Source organism: Lampris incognitus, chromosome 3 (assembly GCF_029633865.1).
Source record: "Lampris incognitus isolate fLamInc1 chromosome 3, fLamInc1.hap2, whole genome shotgun sequence".
NCBI classification, from domain to species: Eukaryota; Metazoa; Chordata; class Actinopteri; order Lampriformes; family Lampridae; genus Lampris; species Lampris incognitus.
Window position 1 is genome coordinate 103,139,766 of NC_079213.1, and position 14,122 is coordinate 103,153,887.

At 39.2% G+C, this 14,122-nt stretch overlaps 1 protein-coding gene across 1 annotated transcript in view; it reads right to left on the bottom strand.

Moving 5' to 3' along the window:
- Positions 1 to 1,207: 1,207 nt before the first annotated feature.
- obscna (obscurin, cytoskeletal calmodulin and titin-interacting RhoGEF a) overlaps positions 1,208 to 14,122 on the bottom strand; it is a 142,957-nt gene continuing 130,042 nt past the window's right edge. The window contains 5 exon segments of the mRNA XM_056276899.1: positions 1,208 to 1,388; positions 3,503 to 3,652; positions 4,201 to 4,297; positions 11,593 to 11,816; positions 12,800 to 13,039. Of these exon segments, the coding sequence (XP_056132874.1) occupies positions 1,208 to 1,388; positions 3,503 to 3,652; positions 4,201 to 4,297; positions 11,593 to 11,816; positions 12,800 to 13,039 (892 nt within the window).

A 14,122-nucleotide genomic window follows, 5' to 3' on the forward strand; every position in this document is an offset into this window, starting at 1 on the left:
TCACTCACTCTTGGTTCTGGTCAAAGAGGATGGGGCGCGTGGTTGAGATCATTTAATCGATTGTCCGTTTTTAGGAATGAAAACCAACACATTTTAGTCAACTATCTCAACTGGTACATTAAAAAAAAACAACCTCGGAACCACTGCCAAAACCAATGCTATGATTTAATCTTTATTATTGAAGGTTCTGTATTAAACTAACCGGGCTCCAAAGTGTGGAGTACAGTCGAGCTGTGCTTACCTGTCATTTAAACTGCAAGATCGTTTTTCATAAAATTGAGTAATCTGTTTAATATCTCAGACTTTTACTTCTTTCTGTTGTTGGTTTATGATATTGTAGAAATTAATTGGCATGTAGCTATGTGTACTGTGGAATACTGTAAAATGTGATTATTTGTGGATGAATAAAGTATACGGTTAAAATATGAAGGACTGAAGCCTACATGCTGCAAAATTATCCAAAAGATCACATGCAGGAGGTCAATGCGGTTCATCTGCAAATGTTTGAGGTTGAACAAATAAAACGAGGGCAATAGTTTGTCTGTTTTTTATTTTAATTTGTCTCATTTTGCAATCCTGCAGGTGGGCCAGTCATTCAGTATGCAATTGAGAACCTCATATTCTACAAGAAATCAGCTATCTTCTAAGCTCATCTTTTTCTTTCATAAATCATGAGACATTTGTAAAAGTCAGCAGAGTTTTTCCACTCAAAAATATCCACGGCATCTGTATTATTCTTGCAATAACCCACAAATTATTTTTGTGGCGTTATTTTGTGACAGCCAGCGTAAGCCCAAAAAGATGTGCATCTGTTTGTCACTGTAGCAAAACTAAAAAGAAAAATAATAGTTTCTCGTATCACAGCACAAGACCCTGCAACCCATGCAACAGATTCCACTCCTTGCACAGACAAACTAATTACTATCCCTGATATGTTTTTCATACACCAACCAAAACTAAACCAACGCAGTACAATTGGACATATACAACTATATGTAGTATATGTACACTTTGAACAGCTGTTAAGACACATCACAGCTACATAAGCAGAGGATATTGTAATAACTGTAACTAACCAAACCAACTCCAGATAGCCAGAAACAAACCACACAATAAATATCGTGAACTGACATCAGATTCTGTGTACACAACACTGTCATACAACAGCATACGTATCCTTTTTTCTTTTTTTTTTTAATTCATAGCCTCACTGAAAGAAAGGACCCTGAATCTTGGTGCGGACCTGGTCTCGCTTGGTCTCCCTCTCTTTGAGGTACGCTTTGAGTTTGTCGGTGGAGAAACAAACCATGGAGTCTATGCGTTTGGTCTGAGCCCGGCTGCTGCGGACCCACACGTTCTGCAGACATTCGGCTGCTGTCGGTCTCCCCCTAGGAGAGAGGATTTCAGCTGTTTTACACACAGTGACTGTGGTTTGCACACAAACACTGGTTTTAATGAAAGCTTGTGTGTGTGTGTGTGTGTGTGTGTGTGTGTGTGTGTGTGTGTGTGTGTGTGTGTGTGTGTGTGTGTGTGTGTGTGTGTTCTTGTACTTCTTGAGGACCAGTCTGAGTTTTTAACCATCAGAGTGAGGACATTTTTGCAAAGTGAGGACATTTGGGCTGGTCCGCACTTCTTTAAGTTTCAATTTTAAGGTTAGGACTTGGGTTTAGGGTTCAGATTAGGATTAGGTTAAAGTTAGGGTTAATATGTAGTTCTGATGGTTAAGGTTAGGGTTAAGTGCTAGGGAAAAAATGTAATCAATGAGGGTCCTCACAAAGATAGAAATACAAGAATTTGTGTGTGTGTGGGGGGGGCTGATGTGTGTACAAGAAAAATACAGAAAAAAGATTACAGTTAAGTTAAAAACAAATACTTTAAAACAAAATGAGATTTATTCATAGTTAAAATAATAAAAATGAACCGACAGAACAAAGCCCATCTAAGGCACAATCAAAGAGAAAAACAAAAACGTATTCCTTAAATGCAATTCTTCTCTATTTTTGGATTTTCTTCTCTTTTCATCCTAATTTGGCTATTCCCTGTTCTCCTAAATTCCCCTGTGGTAGCTGGGGAGGGTGTAGATTTCCACATACATCCTTTGATATGCATGGAGTCGCCAACTGCTTCTTTTTACCTGCCAGCTGCAGGTTCCTCCGACGGAACATAATGCTATTTCACCAACATCCACCCACCACTGTACAGGCATCCCACCACCTGTCACTTAGTACAATGACAGACATATTACCCTGACCCAATGATGATGTCACTAATGGGTAAATTCAGTCTACCAGCAGCACACCCCAGTGACAGGGAGCAGGTAGACAGAAACGGTGTCATGCTTTAGTGACCGCAGGATCCATGTGTGGAGATAAAGTTGAAAAATGGCAAAGTTTCCCACTAGAACAACCAAGACGGTCTTATGACCGTTTTGGATTTTCAAAGTTTAATAACTTTGTGGGGGGAAAAAATGCATACATACACACACACACACATATATATATACACATACATACATATATACACACACACACACACACACACACACACACACACACATATATACATACACACACACAGACACCTTTTTAAATGCATATATTTGCATTAAAATGAGTTTTAGACCAATTACACAAAAAAAAAGTTATAAGAGCTACCTAAAACGACCATGATCGGTCAAAATGGCCGCACATAATTTGTGTGCGATCGTGTGCATCATGTCACTATTTATGAAGTGTGTTGGTCGCATCATTTCCTTCGTGAAGTTCATTGCTCTGTCCTAAAAACACACTAGTGTTCTCCAGTGCAGACTAATAGTCTAAACTTGATTTTTGATTATTTCCAACATGTCTGGTTACAGACGCTGTGACAGATGCACCATGACTGCCACCGAAGCGTTACGGTATTTACAGGTGTTGGACAGCGGCCATTTTAAATTGTTTGAAAAATAGTATTAAAGTTATTAAAATGTTAATTTTGGTGTCAGTCATTTCTTAACAGACATACTAACATATGTAATGCATTAATATCTCAATTGGGTATTTATCTTGACAGAATATAGAGTTTAAAAACCGTGGGCGGCGTTCTAGTAGTTTTTAAGTTCCGATCGTTGTTTGGGACGGTTTCAATATTTATTTTCAGTTCTTTTTTTACATTTCACATGTTATAGGCCTCGTTACATTTGTTAGATTAGCAATATGTGTTTTTCAGGTAATATTTTCACTTTTTCTATTTTGCTATTCAAGTGCGACTATGTCTCTCTGAAGTTTAAATTGTTTAAAAATAGTATTATAGTTAAAAGGTTAATTTTGGTGTCAGTCATTTCCTAACAGACATACTAACATATGCAATGCATTGACATCTCAATTGGGTATTTATCTTGACAGAGTTTAAAAACTGGTCGTCAGTTTGACTGCCCATGGTCGTTTTAGGTAGGAGTGAAATCCCGGTTGTTCTAGTGTTAAGTTTTCAGGAAGGTAAACTGCTTATGAGAAGAGATTCTCACCAGGCTTTGTTGTTCAGGCTGTTCTTCATGAAATTGATGGCTCCTTCTGAGAGACCCGGATAACAACGTCCAAACTGGATCTTGCCTTTCCTGATGTTCCTGTCTCGCTCCCGGCTGTGCTCTGAATGGAACGGGCTGTCTGCGCTCAACCTGGAGAGGAGAAAAAAAAAGAAGAGCTGATTCACATAAAAACCATTACCTGAAGTTCACTTTTCGATATATCTAAAACGGCATTCTCCAACACTGCTCCCTACTATAACTGCGATAACTAAACTTAGGGCTGGGCAGTAATTCAATATGATAATTTATTATCTTTCAATAGTATTGTATTGCGATAAAAGGGACATTGTGATACACAATTTTACTGTCTAAATTGATGACAGTGAGAATCTATTGCCTAAAATTTCTCACAAAATGAGTTTGAATATTTGAGGGAATTTTATATGAACACATGGTTTTGGCTGGCATGGTTTAACTTTACATTACTAAACAATTCAATGTGATGAACCTTGGTTGGATTCCTAAACATGGTATTTTTGCATGTGTAAGCAGATATTGAGATATATATTGATATTGTATAAAATCCCCAATGATTATTGTGATGATAATATTTTCAATATCGTCCTGCACTATTTACACCGACAAGTATGAACAGAATTTAAGCTTTTCAACTGCTGAGTTTGCCGTCATTTACTTACATAATAAAAGCCAGAACCCCTACAGCCCAAATGTCTGTCTCTGGTCCGATCCCCTGTCCTTCAAGGATCTCTGGAGCTTTGGGAAGGACAATGCACCCTGAAAAAACAAATAGATTAAAAAAAAACTGACTTTCAATAAAAGCACTGCTGTCAATATGAACATTATAGTCACTCGCATCCTGGAATTTCCATAAAAAGAAAATGACTCACATTGGTAGAAAATGGGTGAAATAATGATAAGAAAGGGGGCTTAGTGGTCTTCCGGTCTAGCTGGCTAGGTGATGGCAGCATAGAGCCACATGTTCCTGACAGTAAGAATCAAAAGTTGCCTGATAGAACAGAACTCAAATTTTATTGGATATGCATTAAAGCAAGTGTAAATACAACAGGCAAATGCCTAGAAAAGGGAAGAAAAATCTTGCATAAAGTAAAGAACTTAGCAAAGAAGAGGAAGATCAACTGTCACAAGCTAGTAGCAACATGTAAGAAGACATGCAGCCAGACACCGACTTGGAGCCGAACCACAAAGCTAACCTGGGCTTAATCTTGAAAGAGTTACGAGAATTCAGAAAGGACTCCAGTCAACAACTAAACACCATAAGAGAGGATATTAACAGAAAGTTACAAAAGAGCGGAAGAAGCAGAAGAGCGAATCAACATGGCCGAGGTTTGAATCCAATCACTGGAGGATGTTTTGTTGGAGCTGGTGATGCTTCAGATGCAAATGGAGGCTAAACTGACTGATTTGGAGAGGTGTTTGTGATGCGACAATGTCAGAATACATAGGGTAAAAGGAGTGGAAGAAGCATAACATCAGTGATTACTTTCGCGGAAGATTTGCTAATTAAAGGTTTGGAGCGCCCTTCTTCTACAGTGCTAAGGATTCAATTTCCAAGGAAAAAAGAGTATGCTTGGACTATGACTATGCCCCAGAGCTGCTGAGGAAGGGGAGGGAGCATGAGAAGTAAAAGCTGCATTCAAGGAAAGAAATATAAGATTCCAGACTCCATTCCTGGCCAGACAGTGTTTTATAAAGAAGGTATGGTGATTTACAACTCGGCAGAGGAGGCAATGGCAGACATGGCAGAAAGGGAGATACCAGTGACAGTTCTGAAAAACCAAACTTCGCTTTTGGATCAGATCAACCAGCTAATTTGGCGATTCAGCAAAAAGCGAGGAAACTGAGAGAATACAAGTGCTAGGTGAAGCTTCAAGGAACAGCTCAAGGCATTCCGGCGCCGGGACACTTGATAAGTACTTTTGCTATGATAGAAATACATAGTTACAACATATCTTCTAGAAGTCTTAAACAATGCTGTGAATAATGTTATGAGACAAATCTTATTATCAAACCTATTTCCCAATATGATACCGAACTTATCAGCAGGACAATGTTAAGGGCATATGGAGGATAGATTTGGGGTGGGAACACGTCTTACTGAACATTATGGACCTATGCATCAGCTTAAAGGCTGAACAGGATCCTCTTTCACTGCCGGGAGGAAGAGACTTTCCCTCTATACTCACATTCCATCAGTCATAAGACCATAAAAGAGGCCCTAATATTGAACGTTGATGTTGTTGTTTGTGACTGGGTTCATTATTTCGTTACCATGTTACTGCTTAATGATTATGTTTGTGCTATTGTTCCTTGTCGCACTAGGGGTGTAGGATATTATTTATAAATAGGCTTGAGGGGGCTAAAATATACTCAAAGATACATAATCCAAAGTATCAAGTCAATTAAAGTAACTGCCTATAATGTAAATGGTCTGGGAAATCCAATCAAGAGGAACAAAGTTCCAGCAAAATTGAAGAGGGAGGGAGTAGAGTAGCTCTCCTCCAAGAGACTCAACAGGAACAGAACACAAAAAAATGTAGAGATGGAGATTTAATAAGTGTTCATCTTCCTGTAGTCAGGGTTCTAAGAGAGGGGTAGCAACTTTACTTTTTAGAAAACAAAATTTTGAGTGCACATATGAAAAAGAAAGATATTGACGGGAGATTTGTACTGGTCCAGGATATCTGGAGGGTGTTTTAGTTAATTTTCTGAATGTTTATGCTCCTCCGGGATCTGAAAAGAAATTCTATGAACATTTGAATTACTAATCTCAGAGGCTCAGGGTATCCTAATTTGTGGGGGAGACTTCATCCACTCCTGGATACATCGAAATATTACTACTCAGGGGAGGAGAAAATTATAAAAAAAACTATAAAATCAATGATGGAGGAGCTGGGATTCTCAGACATATGGAGGGAGGTGAATCTAACAAAGAGGGACTATAACTTTTTTCCTCACCCGCACTCTGTCTACTCTATTTTTCATGTTTCAAAAAGATTTATATAGGGTGATAGATTAAAATATTTGGATCATGGACTTGTCAGATCACACCACAATTTCTATGGATTAATATTAGGTTCTAAAAAAAAAAAAAAAAAAGAGCACTGTCCGGAGGCTAAACACAGGGATTCTAAATCAAATGAGGCAGCAAATAAGGACTGATATAAAAGATTATCTGGACGAAAATGATAAAGGGGAAGTGTCTCCACCGACTCTTTAGGATGCATACAAAGCTGTTTCTTAGGGGAAAATGATAGGCAATTGCTCTAATTTAAAAAAGCAGAGAAAATAAAAATTGGATCAGTTACAAACAGAAATAAAAAAATTTAGATAACATACATAGAAAGACACTGAATCAAGAAATAAAAATGGAAATAGACAAGAACTAATTAAATGAAATCTTGATGGGATGAGAATCAGCCCCTCCAAGTTTGAGGCCATGGTTCTCTACTGGAAATGGTGGATTGCTCCCTCTGGGTTGGGGATGAGTTGTTGCCTCAAGTGTAGGAGTTCAATTATCTCGGCGTCTTGTATGAGTGAGGGTAGGATGGAGCTGGAGATTGACAGGAGGATTGGTGCAGCAGCAACAGTAATGCGGATGTTGTATCGGACCATTGTGGTGAAGAGGGAGCTGAGCCGGAAGGCAAAGCTCTCAATTTACCAGCCAATCTTCTTTTCAACTCTCACCTATGGTCATGAGCTTTGGGTAGTGACCGAGGGTGAGATCGCGGGTACAAGGGCTGAAATTCGTTCCCCCGTACGGTGTCTGGGCTCAACCTTAGAGATAGGGTGAGGAGCTCGGACATCCAGAGGGAGCTTGGAGTAGAGCTGCTACTCCTTCGCATCGAAAGGAGCCAGTTGAGGTGGTTCGGGCATCTGATCAGGATGACTCCTGGGCACCTTCCTTTGGAGGTTTTCCGGGCACATCCAACTAGGAGGACACCCCGGGGTAGATCCAGAACTCGCTGGAGGGACTACATGTCCAATCTGGCCTGGGAACACCGTGGGGTCCCCCAGGAATAGCTGGGGGGCATTGCTGGGGAGAGGGACATCTGGAGTGCCCTACTTAGCTTGCTGCCACTGTGACTCTACCCCGGAGTAGCGGCTGAAGATGAATGAATGAATGAATAAATAAATGAAATCTACTCAAGCAATATAATCTTTCTAAAAAAAGGACATTATGAAGCGGGAGAAAAAACAGCTAAACTATTCACGAATTAAAAGAGCAACAAGGAGAAAACACAATTTATAAAATAAGGACCCTACAACAAATTCCAAACACTGCAAAGAAAAAGACATAAAACAATCACTTGAAACTTTTTATGAAATGTATATACACAGCCAAAATAAATGGTATATTGACTGCATTTATATAGCGCTTTTCTAGTTTACTGATCACTCAAAGTGTTTTACAATGTATGCCTCAACCATTCACACACACATTCATACACTGATGGCAGAGGCTGCCATGCAAGGTGCCAACCTGCTCATCAGGAGCAGTTAAGGGTTCAGTGTCTTGCTCAAGGACACTTCGACACACTCCACAGGAGCTGGGGATCAAACCAGCAACCTTCTGATTTCTAGACGACCCACTGTTCCTCCTGAGCCATGCCGCCCAAAATAGATAAACAAAGATGGAAGCCATTTTTGACTTGATAAAATACCCTAAAGTGAGGGACCAACAAAATAAGCTTCTAATTAGTGAAATTACAGATGAAAAAATTAAAAAGGCAATATCAAATTCAAAACCCAATAAGGCAGCAGGACCGGAGGGTTTTCACTTAGAGTGGCACAAAGAAATGAAAGATCTGCTGACCCCTATAATGAAGGGTGACATATGAACAGGTGCTCAAGACTGGCATAATTCCTCCTTCTTGGAAAGAAGCAGTGATTTATTTGATACCAAAGGAGGGTAAAGATAAACTTGAATGTGGAAGTTATCAGCCGATAAGTGTGCTGAACCAAGATTATAAGATCTTTACCTACAGTTTGGCAAAAAGAATTGGAAAAAAATCCTCCCTGAGATAATGAGCCTATATCAGACAGGTTTTATTCTGCAAAGGCAGACACAAGGTAACATTTGGTGAACGCCACATGTGATTGAATGCACAGTAAAAAAATAAACTCCAGGCGGTATTATTGAGCCTTGATGTAGAAAAGTATTCTGATTGAGTCAATTGGGAGTTTTTATATAGAGTGTTACAGAAATTTGGATTTCATCAGACTTTTATTAAAACTATTCAAGCATTGTATAATAGCCCAAGGGCAAGAATAAAAATAAATGGAGCCATATCAAACTCATTCAGCCTGGAAAGAGAGACCAGATAAGGCTGTCCAACAAGTCCATTACTGTTTGTAATGTTTATTGAAGCATTAAGTCAGGGATCACTCAAGATAATATTGGATCTATAAAAATGCTAGGTCAACAATAGGGAATTTCTTTATTCGCGGATGACTTTAAAAAAAAAAGGTTTATTCTAAGTTTTCAAATACAAACAATACAATTCTGGAGAAAATTATGAACTCACAACCCCTACTGCTCCCCACCCATTCTCCCCACAGACCCATCCAAAATCCCCCATCGTATTCCCAAACCCAGAGAGATCAATTTTGAAATTATTGTCATTCTTAGATGTTTTTAGTTCTGTCTCAGGCTATAAATTGAATATTTCAAAGACCCGAGTACTAAAATTCAATTACACGCCTAGCCAGATCATAAGCCCTAACTTCCAAATAAATTGGGATTTGGATAACATGAGATATCTAGGAATAAACATCTTAAAAGAATTAACAAATTTGTATACCTTAAATTTTAACCTGTTAAGTCAGAAAATAGAGGACAAAGAGATGGTATCTAATTCCAATATTAAGTTTTGAGTCGCAAATTGAGTCAGTAAAAATGATTGAAAAATTAATCATATTTGTTTCAGACTTCCTTTTTTTTCTAAATTTATTTCTGATTTCTCCCAATTTAGTGGCAAATCGCTCTCTATTATAATTCAAACACCCATCCTTGTACTGTATGCGTTCGTCAACTGCGTCTCTCCGGCCGGCAGTCTCGAAGGAGATGCCTCGCCACTCTCGTAACAAGGCGAATCCAGGCCGAATCACTGCTTATTCCAACACACCCAGAGATGCATTCATGTGACGAACACAAGCCGACTCTGCCCCCCTCCCGAAGACAGCATTACCAATTATCGCTGCTTCATCGAATCCAGCCATAGTTGGATCTGACAAGACCGGGGTGTGAACCCCAGTCCCCAGTTGCCCACTGGCGACCGGGGTTAGACCGCTACACCACCATGGACCCCTTGTTTCAGACTCTTCCAACTGAAATAACTGATAAACAATTCAACGAATGGGATAGATTAATATCGTGATACATTTGGCAAGGGATAAGATTTCAAACTCTTCAATTTGTGAAGAACAAGGGAGGACTTGCACTCACCCCCCTGCCTAAAGGACTATTATGTATCAGCCCAATTGAGGATCTTGTTTTGTTGGTGCAATTCTGACTACCAAGCGAGATGTAAAGAAATTGAAGAGATTATGAATAACAGAAATGGGTAATAACTTCATCAACTTATCTCTGAAAACATGGTTAAATATTATCGCTAAGAGTGGCTTGTTTAAAGAGATAAAGATTTTGAGATGGTGCTCTCATGACCTTGCCTTTACCCCAAACAAATTGGATGCGAGCTATAAGAGATGGGCTACTTGAGGCCTCACCTCATACTGTACGTTTTTTTAATCAGGTGACACAGCAATTTTCAGACATTGAACAGATGAGTTAATAATAGTGACTTTTTTAGATTTCTTCAGGTACGCCATCACATAAACAGTTCTATCTTTGAGAGACAAAAGGCATTTGAAAACAACCTATTGAAAGTTTTTATTAGTGTCTATAGGACAAATTCAGGGCTTAAATCAATTTCAAGTCTATATAGGGGCCTTCAGGAGACTAAATTAGCAAGTACCACTTACATAAAACAAAAATGGGAAACGGAAACTAATTAACAGTTGCATTCCAGAGAAAGTCAGGACAAAAAATTATGAATTTCAATGGAGTATGACAAGCTCAAGCCTCATGGAGAGCATTTGGCTGGAAGCGTATTAGTAGATATTTTATCACACCTGTTCAGAAGTCTAACCACTCAGGCTCTTCCAGCTGCTGGAGGAATTGTGGCTCCTAAGAAGCCAATCACTACCACTTGTTTTGGGCCTGTCCAAAAGTAAATATATTTTGGCGTTAAGATTTATACAGAATTAGTGACTATATTTGGGTCAAAAATTACTTTTAATTGGGATGAACTCCTTTTTGGGCTTCTACATTCGACATCTACAAATATTAAATCAAATTACTACTTATCTAGAATACTGAGTATAGCTGCTAGAAATGCAATTACAATGAAATGGCTTATGCCAGACACCTCACCTATAGAGGACTGGTGATATCATTTATAAAATATTTGTAATGGATAGAATAACCTTCTCCATGAGGCTCCAGGAAATTAAATTTGAGGAAATGTGGGGGAAGTGGAAAATGTATATTTCCTCAAAACGCCCTTCTTTTGTTTAAATGTATCTTTTTTTTTTAAATGTATCTTAAATAAAAAAAAAACAGCCTATGTTCTACTATTGTATTCTATAATTACACTGTAAAAACGTGAAAAGATGGATCAGTAAAGGTATAAAGGTAAAGGTATCCAACTAAAGATTACTGTGTAAACCGTTGCTATTATGGGATTCCAAATAAAGGAAAAAAATGCAAAAAAAACCCGAAAAACAACTTAGTGGTGTGTTAAGCTACTGACTTAAGCTATAGCTGCTAGCAGCAGCTGAGGGTGAGGTGGTGGTGAGGTTAGGTTGAGTTATTTGCATCCATCAATCCATCCTCCATCAAGTCTACCTTTGCTGGTGTGTTCTGTTGGAGGCCATGACAGCCAAAAAAGGGGTTCAGCACATCAGACAACTCTACATCAATACATACTTCAGCCTTTCAGTTAAACAATAACTGAGAAATACATAATCTGAAAATAATAAAAAGATACCTTTGTTCTCAGACAGGCCCTGAATGTGTTCAATGTTGAGCGGCTGGCCAGGGATGAAGGACTGGGCTGAGCCCAAGTCAACGATCTTTAACTGTTTGCGGTCATTCACCAGCACATTGTCAGACTTGAGGTCCAGGTGGATGACCCGCCGGCCATGCAGATAGTCCACAGCACTCAAGATCTGAACCAGCAACTCTGCTACGTGCACCTCAGCATACAGATCCCTATGAGGAGAAAAATAGACACAAGCACTTTTGTCAACCTCAAAAATTAACATTAAACAATTAACTAATTAACATGAGTTGGTTAATACAGATTCTGATGCAACCTCCTTTTATCTTTGCTTGTTTCCTGTCTTTGTGTCTTAATTTTCAGGAAATTAAAGGGAAGATTCATTGATTTTCAACCTTATCTCTGTTTATCTGCAACAGGGATTGAACATAAAAACACCTGCAGGTGTTCCCAATCGTTTCTGCATCTCTGGGGCAGCAGTGAAACTAAAAAAAATTTCCTGTCCTCCAAGTGATGTATCGTAAGGTCAGTTGGCAGCCAGAAAAACTAAACATAACCTAGCAGGGTTTCTAATACTCTAATATACTCTAAACACACTGTTCAAAAGAGACATTCTCATTCTCTCAACTAAATTATGTTTCTGATGATGGAAATGAGGTACCACAACATTAGCACAGAGGATTTTATGGACGACGATACAGAAGCTTGTGAAAAATGCATTCTGGTATGTGTAGGCGCTGTGGGAAAGACTATGAGCAGGAGCACACTGATTTCTTAGTCAATATAGCACAGTGAGACTTTATTGCTTCAATCCACTACATTTTCACAAATTTTTGTTTTAAGTGCAACCCATTAAATATGGCTTGAAAAGTGGGCAGCATGCCTGTTTGCAGCACATTAGAATAGACATGAAATAGAGAGGAGTGCGATAGTGGTGGGGATAGGGTGGGGTTGAGTGTGTGTGTGTGTGTGTGTGTGTGTGTGTGTGTATGGCATCCATTAAAAGGCAGATTTGAATTCAGAAATGCAGAATGGCATATGTAACCACAACCCTGAGAGCAGGATAAGCAGTTCAGATAATGGATGGATGGATGGACGGATGGAGAATGGCATATGTATTAAAAAATGATAAACCTAAACATGGGATAGAAAAAAACAATAAATAATATAAAACCTTTTGTATTCTTAAGCTTACCGCTGGGCCAGGCTGTAGAGCAGCTCCATGTCAGGGCAGAGCTCCTCCACCAGCAGCACGTAATGGGGGGTGATGTAGGCTTGGTGCAGCTGGACCAGGTGCGGGTGGTGGAGCCTCCTCAGCAGCCGGTACTCTCTCAGCACCATCTGCCTCTGCTCCGGCTTGTAGGGTGTGATCTTGGCGGCAAACATCTGCCCACTCTGTTCATCCTGACACTGAGTTAACACACTGAAGCGACCCCTGAGAGAGAGAGAGGTTGCATGGCTAACTGGTGCCAATGAGGAAAGGTGGTAACTGAAATGTAGATCTCGCAGGTTGTTGAACAGTTTCCATAGTGGATTTTTAAAACAATTTTGCAGATGCATAAAAGGGGCAAAGTTATATTTTTATTTCCTTTTTCAATCTAATATTTACCTCTTACGGTGGAAAACTCTTATAGTGATCACATCCATCCAGGCCAATATAATCGATAAGCATTCGATCACTTTAGGCAGAGTTGAGAGTTGAGTTGTTTTTGTTTTTTTTTGTGTTCTGGGTGGCCATCTAATTCACATGCATATACTTATTAAATAATCATAATGTAACAAAAAATACAACTTCTCTCTTTTACTGGATTTAATGACTGAAAGAGCGTAGCTCTCTGTCAGTTACTGTGCTGTAACAAAACATCACCTGCCTCAAACAGGAATTTAAAATTAGACTACAGGTTCCAGTAATATGGCTTAGCATTGTCTACAGTAAATTTTTTGATAAAAGTAGGTCGAGGCCTGAAAATGAAAGTAACCTGGGTAGTTTAGGCTATCTTGTGATTTTGGAGGGGGATTTTCAGAGCGGAGGTGGCATTGTTCAGTGTCATGGGAATAAGGGAAAAAGTAGCTAAACATGTGAACATTGATTTAAATGTATTCTTTTATTTTTTTAATAATAGACCCAAAATGATCATCAAGTGGACTGTTTGATCACAAAAACCCAATAATTTAATCCACGTTAAACAGGAATGATTCTATCCGGCGGCTTTTCATCATTCTAAGCAGTTTCCACTGTACCTGTTTTTATTGAGGTAGACAACATTGTGACCAGTTTTACAATTGTGCCCTCTCTATGGTGCAAAGTCTGAAAGTAAAAGATGAATTAAAAGGAAAAAGGCATAACATCAACTGAAAGCAAATGCAATGTTCCTTATCTCATCATCAGCCGCTTCTCCGGGGTCGGGTCACAGTGGCAGCAAGCTAAGTAGGGCACTCCAGACATCCCCCTCCCCACCAACGCCCTCCAGCTCCTCCTGGGGGGATCTCAAGACATTCCCAAGCCAGATTGAACATG